The sequence below is a fragment of the Nuphar pumila genome, chromosome 10 (assembly GCF_984573655.1).
Source record: "Nuphar pumila chromosome 10, dmNupPumi1.hap1.1, whole genome shotgun sequence".
NCBI classification, from domain to species: domain Eukaryota; kingdom Viridiplantae; phylum Streptophyta; class Magnoliopsida; order Nymphaeales; family Nymphaeaceae; genus Nuphar; species Nuphar pumila.
The window spans coordinates 116,128,858-116,156,783 of record NC_143258.1 but is presented as its reverse complement, the minus strand read 5'-3'; the positions used below and the strand labels follow the sequence as shown (position 1 = coordinate 116,156,783).

General features: G+C 35.9%; 1 protein-coding gene across 1 annotated transcript; it reads right to left on the bottom strand.

Moving 5' to 3' along the window:
- Nucleotides 1–46: 46 nt before the first annotated feature.
- LOC149828022 (zinc finger (C2H2 type, AN1-like) family protein) lies at nt 47–27,837 on the bottom strand. Its single transcript, XM_090019811.1, has 2 exons — nt 27,528–27,837; nt 47–1,053 (listed from the first exon to the last, which is right to left on the bottom strand). The coding sequence occupies exons 1-2, from the start codon at nt 27,624–27,626 to the stop codon at nt 250–252; spliced, it is 903 nt and encodes a 300-aa protein (XP_089875937.1). The 5' UTR covers nt 27,627–27,837; the 3' UTR covers nt 47–249.
- Nucleotides 27,838–27,926: the final 89 nt, after the last annotated feature.

The following is a 27,926-nucleotide window of genomic DNA, read 5'->3' as shown; positions in this document are numbered from 1 at the left end:
TCTGAAATAGTTAAGTGATATCAGAAAAAAAATTCAAACACCCATATTTTTCTTTCCCTTTTTCATAGATAAAAACATTGATAATGCAAGTATGATACTGTCTCATGGTAATGATTTTCTTCCTATTCAAAGCTCAAGAAAAAAATGAGGATGAACCACTGGGGAAGGCCAAAAAGAATGAGTAGCAGCCTTTAATTAGAGAAAATGAATAAAACATGCCTTGTGGATGTGGATGTTCAAATAAAGAAGCTAACTAGTTGAACTTCCTCTGTGGTCCTTCTCCACATGCTGGACCAAAGAAACTGGATCCTGAAATTCCTTGTTGCACTTGGGACACACGTCCAAGATCTCTCCAACCGCAACTCGCCCGCCACCATGTTCATGAACCTTTTCTACATGCTGTATCAACTCTGTTACGGTTGAGAATCTTGCCCGGCACTGAAGGCACTCCTCCATTAATGCATGGTTGCCACTCCCACTACTGCTGCTGCTGCTTTGCCCTCTTGCTTCCCAGGAAGCAAGAGCACCACTTCTTGCCTTCTGCAAAACTTGGCCAGTTGCACTGCTCAATTTTGAAATACCTGCTTCCGCTGAGGCACGCATGCTCGAAGCAGCACTTAAGAAGCCTGTTGCCCATGCAGATTGTGATTCTGCTTTCCCTGTTGCCCGTGTAGATTGTGGGTCTGCTTTCTGACTCTTCATCAAAAACCCCACAAATGAAGCTTGTTTCTTGGGGCCTGGACACTTATGGTCAGGCCCAAACCGGTGCTTCAGGCAGTGCTCGCGGTCGCAGTCCCTGCATCTGATCCTATTTGAAAATGTTAGTATTTCTTTGCAGTTTGGGACTGGACAACGAGGCTTCTTTGTGGCTTTCTGATAATTTGAAGGGTCACAGTCGGTGTTGACATGTGAGTCCCATGTAACATTAGGGTCTTCGCCTGGAACCAGGCGAACCCCCTTAGCACAAAGTGGGCACACCAGGACAGTCACATCCTGAAGATTCGCTTTGGGGCAGTTGTGCTTGCTGTAACTCCTGTGCTCCAAACAGAGTACCTGTCCAAAATGTCAGCATCGGTGGCTCCAATCATCATGGTGTCTTCCAAAAATAAATATCAGAAATTCAGGGGAATTTGCAGGACAATTTCATCACGGATGACAAATCTTGACAAAAAGAGAATAGCTTCCCCAATCAAATATAAAGGCTTTTAAAAAATAACTGATATCTGCATACAACAGAAACAGTCAAAGAACGTAACATATGATGATGAAATTTGAAGCTATGGATCACCAGTCATACCAACGCATGATGGCAAGTGACAAACTTTCTACTCAACCATGGAAAATATTAGTAACATTGTTCAAAATAAAAGGTTCATCTGTCATATGCACAAGAATTTCAAACAGGCAGTCCTAGAAGTGCATGTCTCTTTACCACAACTTTGATACTATGATGTTTTCACAACTAAGAACCATGGTTAACGATATTTTAAAGGTTCCATCACCACAAGTATATGAGGTTTCTGAGCTTTATATCCATATATAACCCAAAGTTTTCCTCCGTATGAAAGTTTGATAACTAAAGGATCAAGGGCATGCTTGCAACAAAAGGTATCCAACTCATCAGCCCTTTTCTATTTTCATAACGCTATATTGAAGACAAGATTTAAATAAATAAATATCATTTACCCCCTTACTCAACTACATCTTTTCTTTAGAAACGCTTGGTTCTGAAAGACGGGAGCAAGTTTTGTGGTGATTTTAGATTCAGAAGTGTAAGCACAATGACTGATTTGTTAAGATGTATGCATTGCATAGTTGGCAAACCTGTGACTCGGGATCGGATCACCCGACCCCTGACTCGCAGGTCAACTAGGTAACTCAGACGGGTTAGGACCTATTTTTTTGTGTTATTTTAAATAATATTTTAAATATTGAATATAACACTATTTTTTCTACATTGTGAATGCAAACAATCAAACTCCAAGCAGCAAATTCATTAAATCAAACAAAAACTACAAAATATCGGAATAAAAAATAAATAAGCTTCACAACTGCACACAGCCACATACATAAGAATAATAATGAAAATTGTGAAATGATTATTAATAATTAAGCTACACGTAGAAATAAAGCGAGTAAAAAATGAACAAGTAAACTAGTAATCATCACCTTTCTAAGTTCTAATAATTTCTAACAGCATTATGCATTAAAAATTGAAAAGCATAAAATGCAATTAATGCATAGTGCATAATGCATAATTATTAAGCATGAGCTGCAACTTGCATAGTGCATACTCAATAATTATAGAGAAAAGAAAGGCAAAAAAACCCTAAATGTGGGGTTTATTACTTTATTTGTTGTCCACAATCCCACACTGCACACTCAAACATGGTGAAAAACACCCAAAGTGTGCATCGTGCACACTGCGATATAGGGAAACCCCCAACAGTATGAATCATGCATTGCCTCTCAAAGGCTCGCCTGGCAGAGAGAGAGAGAGGACCTGGCTGTCAACGGTGCTAGTGGTTTTCAGTGGTCTTCGACAGAGAGAGGGTCGCCGAAAAATGGAGGAAAGGGAAAGAAGGTTCGTCTCCGAAAAATGGGGGAGGGGAAGATTCGACTCAATCGGCCCCTTTTTATATATTAAAATTGGCCAGTCTCGAAACGAACCGGTATGAATACCAGTTCAACCCGGTGAATCGGGTTAGAGACGGTTGGTCATGTATCAGTCCTGAATCGTCTGATTCAGGACTGACTTAGTGAGTTGTAGAGTCGGGCGATTCCTAGCCGATTCACGCCTGAACCTGGCTAAAAAAGGTTTGGGTTGGATTGGTGGCCGCGATCCGATCCAACTAGGACAATTCCTGAGTCGGATCGTCGGGTTCGCCAACTATGATGCATTGCATAGGTTGTACATACCTAGGTGTACTAAAGTGTACTTATAGATAGGTACTTCTTTTGTATTTCGTCTATTTTATTTATCTTTGTATTCCAGGTAAACCAAAGGTATATTTTTTTGTGTACTTATTCTTTAATTTAGGTATATTCTGTGTACCTTTTTAGGATTTAGGTTAAGTATATTTGATGAATACTTTGGTTAGATTGGGTTTTTTTATTTTTTTGGTCATTATTGAAATTTATTTTTGTATTTTTTTTATTTTCTATTTTTGGTCATTTTTTGATGACCAACTAGCTGTTTGGATTTGTCCTAGTTAGGTTTTGCTTTAATGGCTGAGCTTGAATAGTCAAACTAGCCGATGGAACTAACTCTAATGGTTATTTTGACTAGACAAACTTGCTGTTAGGTGTCTTCCTCTGTATATTGCTCATTCTTTTTGTTGTATAGTTGAGAGAGGATGGACGTAAATAGGGATGTGTGTGTGTGTGAGCGATTGAAGTGAGGATGCCTTGTAAATTATATGAATATTGTGATTAATAAAAAGTATTTATTTTTTTATTTCTTGTTCTTGGCTATGTAGTGTTTGTTGTCTTTAGCCAAATGTATTGTGATAATGCATTCGGATTCCATTTGTTTCAAGTGAGATCAGTATCTTTTTTATTTTCCGTGTCACATCATGACATGGTATTAGAGCCAAAGGATGATCTCTTTGTTGTTCGGATTTTGGTGGATTTGGGACCCTTTGTTTGAGTGGGTGCTTTGTGAGAAGGCATTAATTGAAGAGTGGCTTGAATTAAAAAAGAATCTTGATCCAGTATGTATCTTGAAGCTTTATATATGTTTTCTTTACACCGATGGGGAATCTTTGAAATGTAGCAAGAGGTTAATAATCATCCAAGATTACCTCAAAGAGCTGAAAAGAATTACTGATCTGGTTACTGAAATTTACAAACTCATGTCTAATGAGCAGATATCCTACAAACCTTGATTCAAAAGTAAGAAAATTCCACCTTTAAAGAACTCATCCCTTTTTCCCAACATCATGAAGAAAAACACAAGGCAATTTCCCCTTCCAATTTAGCAACTAAATGGCTACATCACTATTTTGTGATAACACAGGGGAACCCCATCACTCATAGTGATGATGGGGATGAAAGCACCTCCAGTTTAGCAAGTTCCACACTACATCAATCCCGATGCAAATGAGCCGTTTTGACGTCACCATACAGTTGCACTCAAATGGGTTGCTGTATCCTCAGCACAGCCTTGTGCATGATGCATACAAGCACTTTCATACACCAATTTCCATCAAAGGTCTTCAATGGCACCGCTTATTTCAAATATTAATGGACATAACCGCTTATTTCAAATCTTAATGGACATAATATATTCCACTTTCAAAGCACTTCACTGCATCTATCATCTACATGGAGCCAAACATCTCCAAAACAAATTTGACTAAAAGGCAATACTGTGTCAATTTGTTGCTTACAGTTATATGTGCAACATCAATGCTCTATCATCATCAGTCATCGCTACTCGCACCAGTATTCAGTACTATCAGCCCATTCTTACACTTATAAATAGTTATTTCCCTGTATAGAACCTATTTATATCCAATCTAACACTTATCGTATTCCCTGACCCACTGATTAGCCATAGGCCTGGTTCTGACTTTATGGTTCTTGTACTAGGTCAATGTCTAGGTCAAATATGACTGGGCTTAAGCAGAACCAGGTCCCGATCCTGATCAAGGTGGTTAAAACCAGACAAAGGTTAATCAGGAAAGAATTTATTTTGTGAAATTTATGTGCAAGTTTGTCGGATACTATTCATATTTCAAGTCAGAATTGGATCTGGTTTATAAACACCCAAGCAAGGACAGAGTCTAGTTGCAGCTTAAGATATATATATATATATATATATATTATTTTTAGTTCAAAATGGACTAGATATCTAACTAGTCAACCAAAGGTTGACAAGTCTTGGAGCCATTGGAGCTAGTCCAATGGCTACAGATAGAGCTGTTGGACTAGCTCCATCGACTATATTGAGTCCTCTCATCCCTTATATATAAACAGGGGTCATTCTCCTCTTCAAATGTAATGCTTCTAATGTAACGCTTCTTGCATTTTGGTGATGAATACAATATTATTTTTAAAGTATTTTTGGTGAATACCCCTTGTGGAGAAAGGGAATGTGGTCTTGGAGCCGTTGGAGCTAGTCCTCTCTTCCCTCTCATACCTTGTATATAAATAGGGGTCATTCCCCTCTTCTTATGTAATGCTTCTTGCATTTTGGTGATGAATAAAATATTTATTTTTTAAGTATTATTGTGAATACCCCTTGTGTGGGTTTTGATAATGCGCCCTCTTGTGGAGACTTGTGCTTGTTCTCTTAGATCCTTAGAGGACATATTGTGTGATTAAAAACTTTTGTTTCTTTACATGGTATCAGGGCTTGGTAGCTCGTGGGTCTTTGAAGAGTTGCAGCCTTGATTTTCATGCCATTGAAGCAAGAAAAAAACTCTTTTCCTTTTTCGGAGATTCAAGTATTCTTAAGCTTGCGTAGTTGAAGAAAGAAGTGGTTTGTTAGCTTGAGTGATCAGTGACTCTACTCAAAAGTTGTGGAACCATGATTATGCTCTTGTTCTTTCTTCATTTCTCATCTTTTTCCCTTGTCTCTTATCTTTTTTCTCTCTCTCACCCTTTTAAGAATTGATGACAATGAGAAAGTCATCATCATGCCCATACAACTCAATGATATTAATTTTGTAATGTGGTCTTCAATAATGAAGCACCACATATGGAGAAATGGATTGTGAGGATTAGTTAATAGTTTTAATCGGAAGCCTAAACCAGTCCTTACAAAGGTAGAAACTAGAAAATGAAAAAAAAGTGACTTTTACGGATGGATGGTAAGAAGGCTAAGGCACTAGCTACCTATTAGAAAAAATAAAAAGAGTGAAGAATGTGGCACACCAAGATTATGTCTTGGCTAATCAATAGCGTAGATATTAAAAAGTGCTCTAGTCTTGCAAAATTTGAATATGCCAACAAAGCTTGGGAATATCTTAAGAATATGTATTCTCTTAAAGATATTGCACGTGTATGCAATTTACAAAACAAAGTTCAGACAATGACTCAAAAGGACAAAAGTATTAGGGAACACTATAATGAATTGTCTAAACTTTGGGAAGAATTATCCATTCTTGAGACCAAGTGGAGAACTTCGGCAAAAACAAATTAATGTAGAGCATTTCTATCAATTTATAAAGACGGGAGTTTCAGAGTATCAAATCGGTTATTCTCTATATAAGAAAATTTTTCTCTATTGTTGACACTATTGAAGAGTTGAGTATGAAAGAAAATATGATAAGAGTGCATTATTTGAAAAATGAGTTTTAGCCATTGTATGCGCCCTTACAAGTTACCTTGTTGGAAGCAAGAAAATGAGTATGATAACAAACTTTATAGAAACAAGGTAATGAATATGACAAGAAAAATATTATAACAATGTCCTAGATTTAAAAAGAGGGAAGAATAAAAGGTGCTTGTTGGTTTGTCTCAAGAATCAAATGAAACCAACAAATCTCATGGTACACCCGTATCTATCTCACAACTTATAGAAATTCTCCAACCTCTGCTTAAAGGAGTATTTTCTTTAAATGAAGCATCAACTGGAGCCACAATCTCTTCTTTTTTCAATCCCAGTAAAACTCCATGGCTTCTTGACTCTGGTGCTTCTTTTCATATGACCCCCAATCACAACATTTTATCTGAATGTTATATTAATTCAAGTGTATCAAATATTTTCATCTCTTGAAATAAAAGGAATTGTAAATTTCGAAAATACTTTATAAAATTTTAAAAAGTTTATTATTTTAAAAGTAAGGTATATCCCTAAATTAAATTTAAATCTTTTGTCAGTTTCTCAAATATCTTATAATGGATGTAATGTTTTATCCTCTTCTTATGGTTGTTGGGTAAAGGACCACCAGTCAAGGAAGCTGATTGGGAAAGGCCATAGAGAAGAAGGCCTCTACTACATGAAATTTTTAGAAATACCTAAGGATACCTTTTGTTGCAATGTTAAAAAAATTGACTTGGATTTATGACACAAATGACTTGGCCATCCTAATATATCAAAATTATAATACTTTTCAAATCTCAAAAAAATGTGTAACTTTGAAAATTTTAAGTGTAAAGATTGTATCCTTGGTAAAATGAAGATAATATCATTTTATGAAAGAACTTTTATTTTTTCCAAACCACTTGAGTTAATACATTTGTATGTTTGGGGGCCAACACTAGTTATATCAAAAGGTGGATATGCATACTATGTGATTTTTGTTGAAGACTTCTCTAGACATACTTTGATTTACTTACTCAAGCACAAGTTTGAAATGTTTTTACATTTTCAAATATTTCACAACTTAGTTAAAAATAAGTTTAAAAATGACATTTCTATTTTTTTGCACAGATCCAGGAGGAGAATTTTTATCAAAAGAATTTAAAGATTATCTAAATCTACATGGCATCACAAATAAAAAATCTTGTCTTCACACACCACAGCAAAATGGTTTGGCCCAACAAAAACACACACATTATAGAAACAACTAGAACTTTACTAATAGCAAATCAAGTACCAAAGGATTTTTGGGTTGAAGCAGCTCTAACTGCTACATACCTTATTAATAGAATGCCATCTGCTTCTCTAAAAAACATAATACCAGTTGAAAAACTTTTTAAATTAGCTTCTGATTACTCTAGATTGATTGTTTTTGGATGCAAATGTTTTGTTTTTACTAAAAAAAATGCTAAACTCTCCCCTCGGGCTATTCCCTGTGCCTTTTTAGGTTATGCAAATAACCAAAAAGACTATCGGTGCTTTGATCTAAAAAGTAAAAAGTTGTATATTTCAAGAAATGTCTTCTTTAAAAAAGGAACATTTCTTTGACTTTCAAAAGGATGAAGAAGTAGCTGAATATTCATTTTTATTTGATTTGATTCCAAATTATGAAAATCATGATCATAAATGTGATCTTGATAATGGTATTGATATAATGGATGAGTGTAACCTTGATAATGGTCTTATAAGTAACGAAGAGCATTCTCATAGGAACCAAAACTATTTATAGTATTTTAGGCGTAAGGATTTCAATCACCCATGTGCACTAGAAAAATATGCTAAACAATCTAAAGTTCGAAGCAAGTCATTAGGATTTCTAAGTCACCTAGGAAGTTCATATCCTATGACTCCTTTTCCCCAAAATACAAAGCATTCATTGCAGTAATTCACTTCTACGTAGAACCTTCAACCTATGCTCAAGCTAAAGAACATTCTGAGTGGGTCGAAGTCATGAGGATAGAGTTAGGAGCCTTAGAAAAGGCTAGTACTTAGTGTGAGAAGATGCAACCTACAATCAGAATCCTCAAATGATTCTCACAAAAGATCTCTCACAAGAACCATAAAGATTCATAAGCAAAGCTCATTCACAAGAACCAATAAGGTTCACACAAAAGAAACCACCCAAGAGAGAATGCAAATCAAAATGAAAAATATAATTTCATTCAAGTGGGATATAACCGACAACAAAAAAAAAATGCTTTACAATGGGGTGAGACCCCATATTTATAGAGCTAATAAAGAAGAGGGAGAGGGAGTCGTTGGGCTCCCAACGGCTCTATTTAGAGCCGTTGGGGGTCCAATGACTCTCTTAGTTTTTGACTTAGTCAAAAGGCATAAAGCCTATTATATGTCCAAAAATGAAAAAAATGAAAAACTAACTAACACAATCCTACCTAAACTATAAAACTAAACTAAAAAGATAAGATTACATATGATAGTGGTATATTACATATGAGATTACAATTGTAACACTCTCCCTTAAACTTACGGTTGAACAACTGAAAGTTTGTCTAAGAGAAAATGAAACCAGGGAGCAGCGAGAGGTTTAGTAAAGAAATTTGTCAACTGATATTCTGATAAGACATATGGAAGATCAATGGTGCCGTGTAGGAATTTCTCTCGTACGTAGTGACAATCCATCTCGATATACTTATTCCTTTCATGGAATGTCTGATTGCTAGCAATGTAAATAGAACTTTTATTGTCGCAGCATAGTTGTGATGCTCCCGTGCTCATAACACTCATATCTTGAAGTAATCACTTTAACCAGACTACTTTCATGGTGGTTGTAGTCATGGCTCTGTACTCGACTTCAGTTGATGAAATAGAGACTTTTTATTGATTCTTGCACCTCCAAGAAATCAATGATTATCCTAAAAACACACAAAGTCCAGTAGTTGAGTGTCGATCATTGGGATTACTTCTTCAATCTACATCAGTATAAGCAGTTAATTCTAATGAAGAAGAAGCAGACAAGAAAAGTCCTCAAAAGATAAAAGTTTTAAGATATCTAATAATGCGTAACATAGCTCCCATATGAACAGTGGTAGGAGCATGCTGGAATTGACTTGCTGTGTAGACAGCATGTGAAATGTCAGGTCCTGTGATGGAGAGGTAAGATAACGCCCCAACAAGTTGTCTGTAAGGTGTTGGGTTCTCAAGCGGTTCTCAATCTTCATTTTAATATTCACAACTCAGGAGTGTCAACATGTTTTTCATCTGTGATTTCTGACCTGTCAACAATATCAAGAGCAAATTTGGATTGAGTTAGTAAATAACCTCCAAGAGAATAAGTCACTTCGATACCAAGAATTTTTTTTAAGAATCCTAAATCACTCATTTCAAAGTTGTCTTTGAGAAATTTTTTAATATTGTCAACTCTCTGTTTATCACTTCCAGTGATGATCATGTCATCCACATAGAGAAGAATAATAATAATACCTACATTAGATTTTTTAATAAACAAAGTTGTGTCAGTAAGACAAAATTGAAAACCAAAATCAAGCATAACTTGACTGAATTTATCATACCAAGTCTTTGGGGTTTGCTTAAGACCATACAAAGCTTTATGTAAACGAAGGGTTTTTCCTTGAGAAATTTTAATACCAGGTGGTGGTTCCATATACACTTCTTCAACTAAGCTCTTATTGAGAAATGCATTCTTGACATCTATCTGAAAAATATGCCATTTTTTTATCGAAGCAAGAGCTATTAAGGTTCTTATGATGGTCATTCTAGCGACTGGTGCAAAAGTCTCTTCATAGTCTCTTCCATATTCTTGGGAATAACCTTTTGCAACTAGTCGGGCTTTAAACCTTTCAAGAGTGACATCACTCTTGGTTTTAACTTTGTATACCCATCGACATCCTATGGGCTTTTTGTTTGGTGGAATATCTTGAACAATCCACGTATTTGCCTTTTCTAAGGCATTTAACTCTGCTGCCATGGCTTCGACCCATTCTGATTGTTCTTTTGTTGTATCATAATTAGAAGGTTCTATGTAGGAATGTAATAAGGCAATATATGCTTGATGTTTTGGTAAAAAGGACTCATAGGATACAAATTTTTTGGGTACTTTTGACACCCTAGAAGATTTTCTTGTTTCTATTTGATCCTGTGCTTTAGAATATTTTTCTAGAGCACAAGGTTGCTCTAGATTACCTCGTCTGAAGTATTGAATACAGTATGGGTTATTATGAGAAGGTTTGGTGCTTATAATATCATTTTGATCTTCTTGATCAACTTCACCTTCATTAATCTTTGGAACTAAGTCCAATAAGAAAGAGCATTCATCTACTTCTCTAGAATTCTTAATTTCAAAAGAACTCATGTTTTCTAAGAATAATACATTTCGTGATAGATATAACTTTCTAGTTTTGAGATCAAGGCATCTATAACCTTTTTTATGGTTTGCATAACCAAGAAACGCACATGGAATAGCACGAGGGAAAAGTTTATCATTTTTGTTAGAAAAAAAAAAACATTTGCAACCAAATACCCTTAATCTTGAATAATCTGGAATTTGTTTAAAAAGTTTTTTCACAGGTGATATATTGTTTAACAAAGATGATGTCATTCTATTAATGAGATATACTCTAGTTAGAGTAGCTTTGGTTCAAAAAAAAATTTGGTACTTGATGAGTAATAAGTAGAGTCATTGTTGTTTCTATAATATGCCTATGTTTTTTTTCTGCTAAACCATTTTGCTGTGGAGTATATGGGCATGATCTTTGATGTGTAATGTAATGTAAATTTAAATAATCATTAAATTCTTTTGATATATACTCTCCCCCTGAATCAGTGCGAAAAATTAAAATATCATTTTTAAATTGGTTCTTGACCAGGTTATGAAATATTTGAAAATGAAAAAATACTTCGAATTTATGTTTGAGAAAATAAATTCAAGTATGCCTTGTAAAGTCATCTACAAAAATGCCAGTACAAAAAACCTTCTTCTGATATGACAGGTGCAGGACCCCATACATCCGAATGTACTAACTCAAGAGGTCGAGAAGAGACAAAAAAATTTTCTTGAAAGGGTAATCTCTTCATTTTTTCAAGAATACATTTTTCACATTTGAATGTCTCAGAATTACAAAAAAATCATATTTGGAAAAAAATGAATCTTCGATACGCTAGGATGACCAAGTCTCCTGTGCCATAGATCCAAGTCCATTTTTTGAACATTACAACATAAAGTATTCTTGAGAATTTTCAAAAAATCCATGTAGTATAGGCCTCCTTCTCTATGGCCTTCCCCAATCAGCTTCCGTGACTGGTAATCCTGTACTCGGCAACACGAGAGGAGAAGGAAATGTTATATCCATGGTCAGATAATTGAGAAACAGGCAAGAGATTGAGGTTTAATTTGGGAATATACCTAATTTGTGGGGATATAAAATCTTTTTGAGTTTTGAGAAATATTTTCAAAATTTTTCTATCCTTTTGATTTCTAATGATGTTCCATCAACAGTAAAAACATTTGACCCATTTGAGTTATGACATTCGGATAACATATTAATATTTGGGATCATATGAAAAGAAGCACCTGAGTCAAGAAGCCATAGAGATTTACCTGGATCGAAAGTGCTAACTAAAGAGATTGTTGTTAAGATATACATATACGTATATGTATATGTTGTAAACCGAAATACCCATCAAGGGTATTTTGATCCTTTTACTGTAATAGGCGTCAGCCCATTAGGGGCTGACAACCTGGGTTTTCTTTTTTGTTTTTTTTTGTTTTTTTCACTTTTTATTTTTTGAGTTTTACTGGGATCAGCTCCAAAGTAGTTGTTGGATATGACCGTTGGGAGCAGCCCAACAGTCACTTTGGGTTGCTCCCTTTGTGACCCTTGTATTATAAATAGGCCACATGGCTTGTATTTCTTAACTCTTTCTCTTGAGTGTTAATATGCAATAACAATTTATTAGACCCTTGTGTGGGTGATGTGTTGATTCAATCCAGCATTCTACTTGATTGAAAGCGTGTTCTTGCATGTGTATTGGATTCAATCCACTTCATTACATGGTATCAAAGCTTTGGTGTTCCAAAGGGTGCTTGTTAGAAGAAAGATCGTGATCAAGAGGAGGATCATGGACTTGGCAAAATGAAGTCTTTACCTTTTGGAACAAGACACCTTATAAATAAGAATCCATTTGAATTAGTGCATTTGGATGTATGGGGACCCGCACCAGTCGTATTCAAAGGAGGTGTTTCCTATTATGTTGTATTTGTAGATGATTATAGTAGACACTCTTGGATATTCTTTTTAAAACACAAATCAGAAGTATTTGATTGTTTTAAAAAATTTAACAGTTATATAAAGAATCAATTTAAAACTAATATTCAAATCTTTAGAACTGATTCCGGGAGAGAATTTGTGTCAAAAGAATTTTAAAATTATCTTGGCTTAAATGGGATTATACATAAAAAATCGTGTCCATATACACCCCTCAACAAAATGGACTTGGCGAAAGGAAGCATAGACATATTATTGAGACTACTAGAACACTTCTAGTATCTAGAAATGTTCCAAAAGATTTTTGGGCCAAAGCCGTACTTATGATGGTCTATTTAATAAATAGAATGCCTTTAAAAAATATTGAAAATATCTCTCCTATTGAAAAACTTTGTAAAATGTCTCCTGATTACAAAAGGTTAAGGGTCTTCGGGTGCAAATGTTTTGTTCTTACCAACAAGAATGATAAACTCTCCCCTAAAGCCATTCCTTGTGTGTTTCTGGGCTATGCCGAAAACCAAAAAGGATATAGGTGTTATGACATTGAAAGAAACAAATTGTATGTTTCTCGAAATGTTAAGTTTTTTAAAAATAAAAAAGGTTTTAGCAAAGAAAATATCCAAGAGAGTTGTGATTATTCGTTCCTCTTTGACCTAGTCAATGATAAGTGTGAAAATATTCATGAGAACTAAGACATGCACAAGACAAATGAGAATGTGAATAGGAATCTTGACAATGTAGACCTATCTCACAATAATTTACAAACCTATGCTCGACGTACCGAAGATCACCCACCATGTGCTTTAGAAAGATACTCTCAAAATAAAAAAGAACACTCTTCTAGCCTTAGAAAATCCATAAGAATTTCAAGAGCTCCTAGTAGATTTGTATCATATGATTCCTTTGAACCAAGGTATAGATCTTGCCTAATGACAATTCACTCGTATTCTGAACCTCAATCATATCATGAGGCTAAACATCGTCAAGAATGGGTTAAGGTGATGAACGATGAGTTAGAAGCATTAGAAAGAGCAAAAACTTCAGAGATCCAAACATTACCTAAAGAAAGAAAAACTATAGGATGCAGATGGGTATACAAGGTAAAAACCAAGTACGATGGGATATTAGAAAGATATAAAGCTAGGTTAGTGGCCAAAGGATATAGTCAAGAATATAGGATCGACTATGATGAGACGTTTGCCCCAGTCGCTTGCATAACTACTGCTAGAACTCTCATTACTATAGCATCGATTAGGAAATGACCTATATTTCAAATGGACGTTAAAAATGCATTTTTAAATGGCAGTCTAGATGAAAAAGTGTACATGGATCCTCCACCTTGCTTGACTTTAGCACATGGGAAAACTCTCTGATTACGTAAGGCCTTTTATGGCTTAAAACAAGCTTCAAAAGCTTGGTATAATAGGTTCAGTGATATGATGACACAATTTCATTTTAAATATTGTTTTACTGATACTGCATTGTTTATTAAGTCTTCTGATGCAAGAATGGTGATTCTACTACTGTACGTAGATGATATGATAATTACAGGAGATGATAAGCAGGGAGTTAACCATATCAAAGATGTGCTTAAAGTCAACTTTGACATGACAGATCTTGGTTTTTTATGATACTTTCTTATAATAGAAGTTGCTTACTCACATCGTGGTTATTTTTTGTCATATACTAAATACGCATCGAAGATCATTGAAGGATCAGAACTCTCGGATGAAAAATTGGTTGATACTTCAGAAGTCATAAATGTCAAGATGAAGATAGATGATGAAGAGCCTTTGCAAGATCCAACGCCCTACAGACAGATGATTGGGGCTTTGTCTTATCTTTCTATTACCCGCCTTGATATATCTCATGCTATTCATTCTGCTAGTCAATTTCAACATGCTCTCAGTACAGTGCATATGAGTGTTGTAATGAGAATTGTTAGATATATTAAAAAATATATTAATCTTGATTTGTTTTTATCATCCTCCTTCTCACTAGAAGTCATTGCATATTCTGATTCTGACTGGGGAGGGGATGTTAATGATAGACACCCAACCAATGGTTTATGCATATTTATAGGTGACTCTAATTTCATGGCGATGCAAAAAGCAACAGAATGTGTCACTCTCCTCCACTGAAGCTGAGTATCGAGCCATGTCGACCACTACATCTGAGTTAGTATGGCTGAGACAACTTCTCAAAGACTTGGGGGTTCATATTACAGAACCTTCAAAATTGTGTATGACAATAAGAGTGTTGTATACATTGCAAGCAATCATACATTTTATGAGAGGACGAAACACATTGAGATGGATTGTCACTATGTTTGTGAAGAATTCTTGTGGAAGACTATCACACTGCCTTATATTCCATCAGAGTATCAACTCGCGGATTTCTTCACCAAAGCGTTACCGCCACCCAAATTTCATTTCTTATTTGGCAGACTCTTGATAGTTGTACCATGAGTTTGAAGGGAGGTGTTAAGATATACATATACATATATGTACTCAACTGTAAACCAAAATACCCATCAAGGGTATTTCGATCCTTTTACTGTAATAGGCGTCAGCCCATTAGGGGCTGACAACTTGAGTTTTCTTTTTTGTTTTGTTTTTTTATTTTTCACTTTTTATTTTTTGAGTTTTATTGGGAGAAGCTCCAAAGTAGTTGTTGGAGCTGCTCCCAACGATCATAAATATGACCGTTGGGAGCATTATAAATAGGCTATATGGCCTCTTGTATTTCTTAACTCTTTCTCTTGAGTGTTAATATGCAATAACAATTTATTAGACTCTTGTGTGAGTGATGTGTTGATTCAATCAAGCATTCTACTTGATTGAAGGTGTGTTCTTGCGTGTGTATTGGATTCAATTAACTTCATTACAACTGCGGCTCCAATAGATGAAGATGCTCCCTTGAGTAGAGGTTGAAGCGCTTCCACCAATTGTATTAAGGACATACTTCCAATGGAAGATTCATTTGACTCTTATGGAGGTCTGACTGAGGCAACCTTTTTCTCATAAGGTCTCTTCAATTTTGGATAGTAAGTTTTCACATGTCCTGGTTCCCGACAATAATAACAAATGATTTTTCTTTTCTCAAAATCATTCCCTTGTCTTTCATCATTTCCCCTTCCATAGTTAGGGGGTTTGTAAGTTCTAACATAATTTTTTGGTTTTGATACGACTAAAACAAAGTCATCATCACACTTGGTGATTCTACCTTTGAGTTTATTTTCTTTTATACTTAGTTCTTCTATTGTGTCTTCTATTGAAGGCACCTTTCCACGATAGAGAAGAATAGACTTGGTAGATTCAAACTCCGATCTTAATCCACTAATAAATTGAAAGAAATGTTCCGCATTTATTTGGTTTTGGCAGAGTTCTATATCTTGTGGACAATGCCACTTTGGTTCAAGAAGAGCTAACTCTTCTTATAATTTCGACAAGCCATTATAGTATTCTCTAATACTTTTGTCTCCCTGAACCATATTTCTAACTTTGATTTGTAGATTGCACACATGTGCAATATCTTTAAGAGAATACATTCTCTTAAGGTAATCACGTGCATCATTTGCATGCTCAAACTTTCCAAGGCTTGAGCATTTCTTTATGTCAACGCTTGTTATGAGCCAATACATGATCTTGGCATGTCCTATTCTCCATTCCTTCCACTTTTTTCGTAAGTGAAGATGACTTTAATTCTTTCTACCTTCGTGAGAGGTATTTCTTTGTCTTGTTCATCTTTTGTAAGGATTAGGGTAGGTTCCAAATCGGTTCCATCTACTAATCCCCATAATCCTTTTCTCCATATAAGATGCTTCATGATTGAAGCCCATGTGACATAGTTGGAATCGTTGAGTTTGATGGGCTTAATAGTGACATTATCATTGTCATCCATTTTACAATTTTGGGAAGGAAAAGATAAAGAGGAGAAGAAAGAGGACAAATGCAAAAAAAAGGAGATAAAGAAGAGGATACTCTACCACAAACGGTGAGTACAAGTATTCCTCCAAGCTTTCACACGATCACAACTTCAAAGGAACTTTATTTCCTTTTAAAATCTCGAATGGCACGCTTTTCGATGCACCAAAAGAACTTAGCTTGATCACTTCAACCAACCTCGCTCTGATACCATGTGAGAAGATGCAACCCACAATCTGAATCCTCAAATGATTCTCACAAAAGATCTCCCACAAGAACCATAAAGGTTCATAAGCAAAGCTCACTCACAAGAACCAATAAGGTTCACACAAAAGAAACCACCCAAGTGAGAATGCAAATCAAAATGAAAAATATAATTTAATTCAAGTGGGATATAACCCACAACAAAAAGAATGCTTTACAATGGGGTGAGACCCCATATTTATAGAACTAATAAAGAAGAGGGAGAAGGAGTCGTTGGGCTCCCAACGGCTCTATTTAGAGTCGTTGGGAGTCCAACGACTCTCTTAGTGCTTTATGCTTTTTGACTTAGTCAAAAGGCATAAAGCCTATTACATGTCCAAAAATGAAAATAATGAAAAACTAACTAATCCAATCCTACCTAAACTATGAAACTAAACTAAAAAAATAAGATTACATAAGATAGTGGCATATTACATATGAGATTAACTATGAGATTACAATTTTAACACTTAGATCATTCAAGATGTCCCACAAGGGAAGAAACCTATAGGTTGCAGGTGGGTATATAAGATCAAAATCAAGAGTGATAGAACTCTTAAAAGATATAAATTCAGATTGGTTGTTAGAAGCTATTCCCAAGAATATGGCATAGACTACGAAGAAACTTTTGCACCAGTTGCTAGAATGATCACTGTTAGTTTTAGCTTCAGTTAGAAAATGACCTATATTTCAAATGGATGTCAAAAATATATTTCGTAATGAAAACTTAATTGAAGAAGTTTATATGGAGGCACCTCCTGGTATAAATGTTCCTAAGAGTAGAGCTTTTCATCTAAAAAAACTCTTTATGGCTTTAAACAAGCATCAAAAGCCTGATATGATAGGTTTAGTAGTGTTATGATTGATATTGGATTTAGATCTTGTTTGACTGACACAGCCTTATTTGTCAAGATTTTTTACGCAGGTATTATTATCTTACTTCTCTATGTGGACAACGTGATCATCACCGAAAGAGACAAACTGAGAGTTTAAAATATTAAAAAAAAATTCAAAAAACATTTTGAAATGACTGATTTAGGTTTTTTTAAATATATTTTAAGAATTAAAGTTGCTTACTCTCCTAGAGGGTCGCCGACCCCAATTGTTTTGGGATGAAGGCGTAGTTGTTGTTGTTTGTTGTACTCTCCTAGAGTGTATTTATTATCTCAGTCTAAATTTGCTTTTGATATTGTTTTCAAGTCTGGAATCAGTGATGATAAGAAAGTTGATACTCCTAAGATTAACAACACCAAAATGCGAATTGATGATGGAGAATCTCTTGAAGATCCTAATCCTTACAGATAACTCATTGGAGTACTCTTTTATCTTTCAATTACTAGGCCAGATATATCACATATTACACACAGGTAGTCAATTTCAGCACACACCCACTTTTGTTCACAAGAGAGCAGTCCTGATTATTATTAGATATATTAAAAATTCACTTTCTCGAAGACTTTTTTGTTTGCTTCATCTTCATTAGATTTAATTGCTTACATTGATGTTGACTGGGGAGGTGATCCCAATAATAAGAACTCATCCACGGGTTTTTATGTGTTTTTAGGTGAATCTCTGATTTTGTAGCAATGCAAGAAGCAACAAAAGGTTTTGCTTTCATCAACTGAAGTTGAGTATCGAGCAATGACAACTACAACGATGGAGGCGGTCCGGCTCAAAAGGTTGTTAGCTGACAAGGGAGTTCAAGTAATTGGCACCTCACACATGTGCTATTACAACAAGAGTGCGATCTATATTGCCAACAATCACACCTTTTATGAAGGAACTAAACATATTAAAATGGACTGTCACCATGTTCAAGATGAATATCTTCATGGGACTATAGATCTGCCTTATATAACATCGGAATATTAGGTAGCAGATTTCTTCACCAAATCTCTTGAAGTTCCGAGATATCACTTTCTTTTAGACAAACTTTCCGTTATTATACTGTAAGTTTGAGGGAAATGTTAAATTGTACACACACACACATTATATATATATATATATATATATATATATATATATATATATTATTCTTTTACTTTTTTTGTATCTATTTCAAAATGACTAGATATCTAACTAGTCAACCAAAGGTTGACTAGTCTTGGAGCCATTGGAGCTAGTCCAACGACTATAAATAGAGCTGATGGACTAGCTCCAACGACTCTATTGAGTCCTCTCTTCCCTCTCATCCCTTGTATATAAATAGGGGTCATTCCCCTCTTCAAATGTAATGCTTCTTGCATTTTGGTGATGAATAAAATATTATTTTTTAAGTATTGTTGGTGAATACCCATTGTGTAGGTTTTGGTAGTGTGCCCTCTTATAGACATTTGTTGTTCTGGTTCTCTTGGATCCTTGGAGGACATATTGTGTATGATTAAAGACTTGTTTCTTTAGAATAAATTCATATATATGTATATTTATGTACATATATGTATACTATATTATATATATAATAAAAAATACATATATACAGTTTTATGTATATATATGTACAATTTATATTGTACAATTTGGTTGGGGAAGATTTGACCATTGATGGCCATGCTCAAGCACATAAAACCATGATTTCTGGGTATACACTGACCAAGCTATGCCTACCAGCGGCACAAATCTCACCATTTTCCTTCCACATATACAACTATTTTAACATTGAAGCTTTCATCACCTTGTTAGCAAGCAAACTAATCCAGCCTCCTACAACTCAAGCGCATTTATCAACAGGTAAATGCCATGACAATGAAACCCACATACTCAATGAATGAAATACTTGGGAAAACCCATTGAGGAAAATGAACTTGTTTGTAAATGGGAACATTGCATTAAATATCTAACTGATGACAGCATCTTAAAATTCAAAGACTATCTTGAAGTGGACAATATTGTCAGATTATGGACTTTTTTGTACATGCACAAGGCACAGATTCACTGCCCCAGGTCATCCACTTTGCCAATTTTACATAGGGAGTGCAACAAAAATATGCAGGAAGCATGATCTCAGTCTTGAGCCTGAAGATAACAAAACTTCCAACTGATAATGTCAATCGATGCCATTCATGTTCTTGTTTCTCTTACCCAACCCAATGGTTGATTGCTTACACAGAGCTAAAGATTGCCTCCTTCCATGAAATTTTCTACAAAGAAGGCTGGATATCTACTAAATCCTACTGATGGTCATCCACATACAAAATAATGTTGGAAAAGGGATTTCTATGCCCTAAAACAGAGGGCTGCATCTCTGTGAAAAATATTGCAAGATTTATAAAAATCTCGCGATAATATTGTGAGAAATTGCCTGAAAGTTTAAAACAGCAATTTCTCGCGAGATTTTCAAACTGTGACATATATCATGATATTTACATTTTTAGCAGATATTTATTGTGAAAACCCCCAAGATTTTTTAAAAATGTGTTTTATTTATATTTTCTTATAAAAAAATATTTTATTTTAATTTTTTTTTATTGACGAGATTTTGCAGAAAAAAAACACAAGATTTATGAAAATTTTCAAAACCTCCCGAGTTTTTTGACTGCCGATTTTTTGCTGTTTTAAACTTTTGTCACTATGGGCTGCATTTCACCCTTGACACAAAGGTATAGGCTTGCTTGTTCATTCAATGCAGTAAGAAGTCAATTACCATCATGATACATCATATAGACAGAACGATTTAGAACAGTAACTCCCCAACAGATATTCAACACCATAAGTTTGCAGCATCCACGATGTTGGAAACAAGGTTGTCATACTAGAAAATGGAAGCAGGAAACGATACGGGAAGTGGAAGCAAGAAGTGAGAAGCGATGCATTTGAAAATGTATAGAAAGCGGGAAGCGAGGAATAAAAAAAATAATATAAGAACTGAATGAGAATAAAAATGGAATGCAAATAAAAACTAAAATAAAAGTGACTATTCTTAAATTTCATGATTTTTTAATATAAAAATTATATTTTGAACAAAATCTAAAAATGATGACTGCCAATTTAAAGAAAGCACATGGAAGTGAGTGAGAAGCGTGACAGGAAACACAAAAAACAAGAAAAGCAGAGTGAAAGAACATATAATAAGAATAGATGAAGCACATAGAAAGCATAAGAGAAGCGTGGGAGAATCAAGATTCCCATCAAGTTTCGGAAGAGAAGAGTATCGCGCTTCCGAAGCGAGTTTCCAGGAAGCGGGCTTTCCACCTATCTAAAAAGCTTTCGGTAACTCTCGTTCAAACAAGGTAAACATTCCTACCAAACTGATGTCTTTTCTCAGGCTGCAACTTGATTGACAATGTGACAAACCTATCAAATGACATCAGCACTCCTCAGAGTTACCTGCAAACACCCCATGGCCAACATTTTGCCTTGTTATAGAACAGCTTCTCATTGTCAGTCTCCTAATTGCTGCACATTCCAATGCAGCTATCGCCATCTTTTAGTTGTTGCTTATTCTGATGAGTATTGTATCAGTGGACAAGCCACAGATGATCAAGTTAAGATCATGGTACATTTGTTGCAGAAGTCAGCTGGGGTGATGAACCAAATGAATACCTTACAAGGTGATGGACCCACATCTCCTTGGACATCTCAAAATACAGATTCCTTCCCAGTCAGCACCCCTCGACCAAGCTTTGCCAACCAGCAAAAAGACACGGATAGGCATTTTTTATGCCATTATCTAAAACATAATCATAGTTAGATGGGGATCCAAGCAAGGATGGCAACCATCTACAAGGGGCTACATCACCCCTATCTGAACTTTACACACATTACCATTAGGAGACTTCGGCAAGGAACAATTGGAAATTGGTAGCTTGACTCCATGCCTAAACCAGGCCATCTTCTATGAATTTTCAAGTTTTCAAAGTTGGCAGACCTTGAGCCATAATCTAGGGCTTCTAGGTAGACCACATTCTCAGACAAACGAAAAGCTTTTGACAAGTTAAACATTTGAAGACCATCCAAACAAGTGCATTATAACATTTAAAGTTCATCCAAACATGTCCATCTCATATAAATGTGTTATCTTGCTTTGATAACAGAACATGATGAACAAATCAGCTATTGACAACCAACTTGCATGCAGAAACTCAAGCAGTTGCCATTTATCCGTGGAGAAGGCTAGAGTGTATGGAACCATCTATGTCACATGGGTGCGGGTGCGGGTGCGGGTGCGGGGATTCGGCACTTCCAAAAAAACCGGGTGCGGGGGTGCGGCAGGGGCAAAAATGTAATATATATATATAGTGTATATGTATGAATGTATGGTAGTTGTTAAGGTCCATGACATTTATGCCCAACTTACTTTTTACCATTTTTTTATCTTATATGGTTGTCCCCAAAGATGAAAGTGATGAGTTGTGGAGCCTGATTCATTGTTTTTGCCCTTGCAGGAAGGGGGGTCCGGGGGCTCCCCCCGGCGCGGGTCCCGCTGGCGGGGGGTTATAGGGGGGCAGTGCCCCCCCCCCCCAAAGATTTTTTTTTAAAATTCCACAGTCCATTTCATAGGGCAAAAAAAAATTAAAAACAAAAAAAACAAAAAAACAAAAAAAAATGGACAAAAATGACCCTGGGTGCGGTCAACGCACCCAGGGTCGGGTTGACCGCACCCGGTGCCGCACCCGCACACACGTCGACGCGGGTGCGGCACCCTGCTAGCCGAATCCCTGTGACATAGGGAACCATACAAAGCACAACAAAAGGGTGGAAACATGCTATTCCTTATGAACACAAATTAATCAATAAAAGACATCTCATGAATTATCTACATACAAAAAACTATATCTAACTTGAACAATACATTCAGCCCTAGAAGAAAGAACTATGAAAGATAATAGTAATTATCTTAAAGGGAATGCATGAATATTTGCACCTCATACTCCATCTTTTGCTTCTTTGGCTGCATCAGTACATATTAAAAAGACCATGCAACCCTTTCTTTTAATCTATTATTAAAACTAGATTATGTCATCCTTAATACATGCGTTCAGAAAAAATGAGAAGATAACAAGTTACAAACTAGGCCATTATATGGGATGACATGACCCATGGTTCAACTGGTCAAATGACAGGCCCTCATTCCAAGATTGGCATAAAATCCTAAAGGCTGCTGGGAATGAAACAGTACATGAAGGCACATGATCTGAACAGTCAATTCAATGACTCTCCCAAGTCAACCTTAATCAATACATACATACATATATGTGTGTGCGTGTGTTATTGCCTATGGTATGTACGATCTAGTTGAGAAATCATAGGTGCAAGTTATACCCCACCCAATCTGAACTCTCAGATGTGTTCAACATGGTTGGTTTGCAAGATATCGCACTTTTGTTCATATTTTTTCTATGTACAAATATGAATATTTTGAGACATGAAATTTTGATACATGGCAGGCCATTGGTTTTGAAGCCCTAGCCGCTCACATGATGCAATCATATGATCCAAAACCTAATTTTCTACTAAACAAATTATGTACATCACACCTGAAAGTTTAGATCCACATAATAACTCAAGGTTGTAAGTATCGTATTGTTACCCGTATCGGTCAGGCCCAAAGTAACACCATATCGTATTGTATCATACCATAAACGTATCATAAATTTTTAGTAAAAAAATTCAAAAATCCCAAAAAATCAAGAAAAATTAGAAAAAAATTAACAAAAATTAGAAAAAAACCATAGCATATGAAACAATGACGAATTGCACAAAATACAACCATAAAATCACATTTATGTCTCTATAAGATACATAAGACATCATCAAACGTCAACTAATATAGAATCATAGATAATATTGCATGCACATCTCACAAGAACAATGCCACAAGACTCATACTTTCATATTATATAAACAAAACCAAAATAACCAAGTTTATGAAATGTGATTCAAAAAGAAAAAAAGATATGCATCGTACCATATCGTACGATACAGGGGGTGTAATCGTATCGTACCATATCATATGATACAGGGGGTGTATCTTGCGATACACCTGATACAGGTACGATACACACCCATATCGAGATATGGGCATGTATGGTATCGTTTTCCCTCAAAGTAACGATACGTATTGTACCGTGTCGTACGATACTTACAACACTAGAATAACTTGAAAGTGTAGCATTTTCTACTATGTTGCAAGTACAAACAACTGTAAATATATACACATATCAAACCTTTGAGATAGTGTGCAGTTCACCAGTTTTTGGCATCATAAATGCCAGATGCTAAAGTATATAAAATCAGCCCTTATATATATATTTTAATTATTTTATTTTATTTATATAGATAACATGATCTAGCCGAGTAAAAAAAGTACGAGTCTAGGACAACAAGGTCGAATCAAGAGATATGTGTCTGTGTAGCATGATCAGCTGAAAGTCTAGGACAGCTAAGTCGAATCATGAGCTACATCACAAGGATACAGCTACAAATATGCAAATACGGCCTTTTATATGAAATTTTCAATATGACTAGTATACAAGGGGACATGATATGGAGGCCAAAATTGAGTATCTGTCTGACATAAATCATGTCATTGGGTTTCCAAACCTTGCATAGCACAAACATATATCTATTACATAGTCCACCACATGTGGAAAAGTAAGAAAATTGGTGGAATGAAGCCTGGGTTCTCACTTCAATATGCTCACCAAATATGATAAGAGAGGACATGCAAAGATGGCAATGATTTTGCTCTTCCAAAAATAGAAAAAGGAAAGAAGACAAGGATATAGTTGAGGGCCTTTGGACAAAAAAGTAAGCCTTCTCCATCCCAAAGAGAACAATGCAGGCCACTTGACATCAAGGTTGTATGTATTATACTGTATCGTATGATATGATACATATGTCACATGGGTGCGGGTGTGGGTGTGGGTGTGGGTGTGGGTGTGGGTGCGGGTACGGGTGCGGGTGCGGGTGCGGGTGCGGGTGCGGCACTTTCAAAAAACTTGGGTGTGGGGGTGCGGCAAAAATATAAAAAATTATATATATATATAGAGAGAGAGAGAGAGAGACCAAAAGTTGGACATAAATGACCCTGGGTGCGTTGACTGCACCCAGGGTCAGGTTGACCGCATCGGGTGCGGGTGCGGCACCTAGTTGGAGAGTCCCTGTGACATATTGAGGAATGTTTGGTATCTATGATATGACTTATGAAATTTATGGAATGAAGATGGAAAATCAACATTTCACAACTTGAGTGATAGAAGAATCTAATGCCTACACAATGGAAATGTCTGTGCATAAGTAGACTGAGGATCAATCTTATGATATTTTCTCTGTTGTGTGGATACATTAATATGACGCAGAATATGGTTATTTCATGGGCTTATCCCATTAAGAATCTCATAATGGTATGGATGCGGATATAGCATGAGTAAGCAGGAATCTTATGGTGTAGCTTGTTTGCCTGAAACTGTTACATGATTGTGATGAGATTGAATTGGCAAGAATGTGCATTCTCCATGTTTCTAGTCTGAATTCTTTTCAACCCTCTTCACGAATGCTAATACAAAACACAAAAACTTTTTATTGCACTTCTTGTTAGTTGTAGCAAATGATATCGATAAGTAGTATTTCCCTTTGACTCTCAAAAACTTTTTATTGTATTTCTCTCAAAATTTCTTTTTTTATGTCCAAAAATTGGACGAAAATGACCATGGTCGTGTTGACCGCACCAGGTGCCGCACCCGCACGCACACCCACATCGCGTCGACACAGGTGTGGCACCTGCTTTGCCGAATCTGTGTGACTTAGTATGATACATATTGTTATTATACAAAAAATCGATATGATACGCACTTGTATCGCAATACAAGAGTGTATCGTATTTGTATTGTATGTCTCATACAATACAGGCTCATATCGTACGATACATGGTGCATTGTACTGGCGCACTTAAAAATGACCAAATCGCAATATTTAAGTTTTGGGTTTTAAAGACCTCTTGAAGGCTGGCTTCCTCATTTGTGTAGAAGTTATTAGAGAGGTATTCAGGCACCCTAGGACCCGTGAGAGCGATTTGGGGGCCGATCCATGCACAAGGAAGAGGGTTTTTGCAGTTTGTTCAAGTAAGAGTACATTTTCACCATTTTTTCGCTCAAGGAAGTGGGTTAAGGTAAACCCTATTTTTTGCTTCTTGTTCAGTTTTTTTGGGAGAAGATGGCATCAAATGATCCAACATGACAATAGGGCACTCGATGAATGAGGGAAAATCGATTGATTTATTTTGTCTAGTTCAATTTTAATTTTATATTTTTATTTAGTTATAATGTTTTATAGGATTGTATTTGTTATTGTCTTACTGATTTCTCATTTTCTTATTTTTTTCAGACATGTGGTGGACCAGGTTTAGAAGTGATGTTTCAAAGTTGAGAGCTTTTATCATTCGCATTCTTAGTTAAACGTGTAGTGCAAGTAGATGAGAGAACAATTGAAGTGTATTTGAGTAAATACATACAAATCGAAGAAATAGATTGGAGCGAGAACAATTGAAGTGTATTTGAGTAAATACATACAAATCGAAGAAATAGATTGGAGCGAGAACAATTGAAGTGTATTTGAGTAAATACATACAAATCGAAGAAATAGATTGGAGCACAAAAGGCCAGATGACCTTGTCTACGTTCGCTATAACTTACGGCTAAGACAAAGGTATATAAATTTATAAAGTTATTTGTCATTTTCATATGTTTTTTTTAAGTTTTTTATATCATACAAAACCCAATTAATTTTAATTTTTTCATGTCATCTTTTTAGGCAAATAAAAAAGTTATCATCAAGGAGGCAGAAGAGCAATTAGAGCAATTTGATCCCATTAGTTTGGAATTTTTTTATGGATGCATGGATTCAAGAAGAAGCAAAGATTCTGAAAAAAACATTCAATAGATAAACGTGGAAGGAGCTGAGGACGTAGATGATGACAATCCCATGTAAATTGAAGATGATGTGAAGGTCAAGTGAGCCTTCATCTGCCGTAGAAACAGCTTTCTTTTTGTGATTTTTTGCAGGAGCAGGTTCTATGCCTTTCCATATGCAACAAGCATCCCCTCAGTCTCTCTAGATATTTGGGACATTTGTTAGGGTTACTGGTCGAGGTTTTGATTTATGTGATTTCTGGAGGCATATTAAGAGATGCATTAACAAAGTCCACCATAGATTATACAACAACAACAACAACAACTACGCCTTCATCCCAAAACAATTGGGGTCGGGCATATGAACCAAAAAAGAAAATCATTCTGGGTCTTCCACCATAGATTATGCAAGCAAGAATTATCCACGTACTGATAGCTTCATGAAAAAGAATCCCCCCAGCATATCCTTTCCATTTCAATTCAACTATTCTGAATCAGTATATTTAATGCAAGTCACCACGTAATCAAATTTCCTGAATCATCTACTGCGACTAAACAAATCTTACGCCTCCAAATTTCAATTCAAGGATTGACAAAACAAAATTTTGACTAAGAAAAGGTGATGATTCCAACCAGTTCACCTAATTCTCTTCCAAAATAGAGCCATCACTAATCATCTTGAATTTAGTATTTTTTGGATAACATGAACACTACCACAATCATGATAAGTCGATAATTATAATCATTTAAACCATAACTATGATCAGGGGAAAGAAACGAAACCACCAATCGAAAAATTGCAAACAAAAAAATGACCAACGATTAAGATGGACACTTGAAACCCATTTGACCAAATAACTAGGCAAAACAAACTGCATAATCTGTTCTAAAACCCCAACAAGGGGAAAACCGCAGAATGCCAAAAATACAAGAAAATGACAAAAAAAAGGGGGAAATGAACCTGGTTGCATCGATCACATGTGAAAGGCAAGAAATCGATCATCTTGCAGTCATCGACGCTACAGTGCCTCCCGAGATCAGGGAATTCGGGAGTCCCCATTTCGTCCCCGCGGAGAAAAGGCTCAGAGGAACGCAGAATCAATGAATTGGTTGAACTACAGAATTATATGAAGCGATTAGAACGAGAGAGAGAGGAAGAAGATGGGGTGGACTCGAGATCTCCGGGTCGTGTCTGAAAACTCCCGAGCCCTTTTTCTGCACGAAATTTCGGTGGAAAAAGGTGGGCCCGCGTGCTCTCTCTCTCTCTCTCAAGGTGTGAAACGAAACCATACGCTCTTACCCTTTTAAAATTTATTGAGCAGCTCTATTTTAAAGAATGAAAAGCTTGCCTTCACAATGT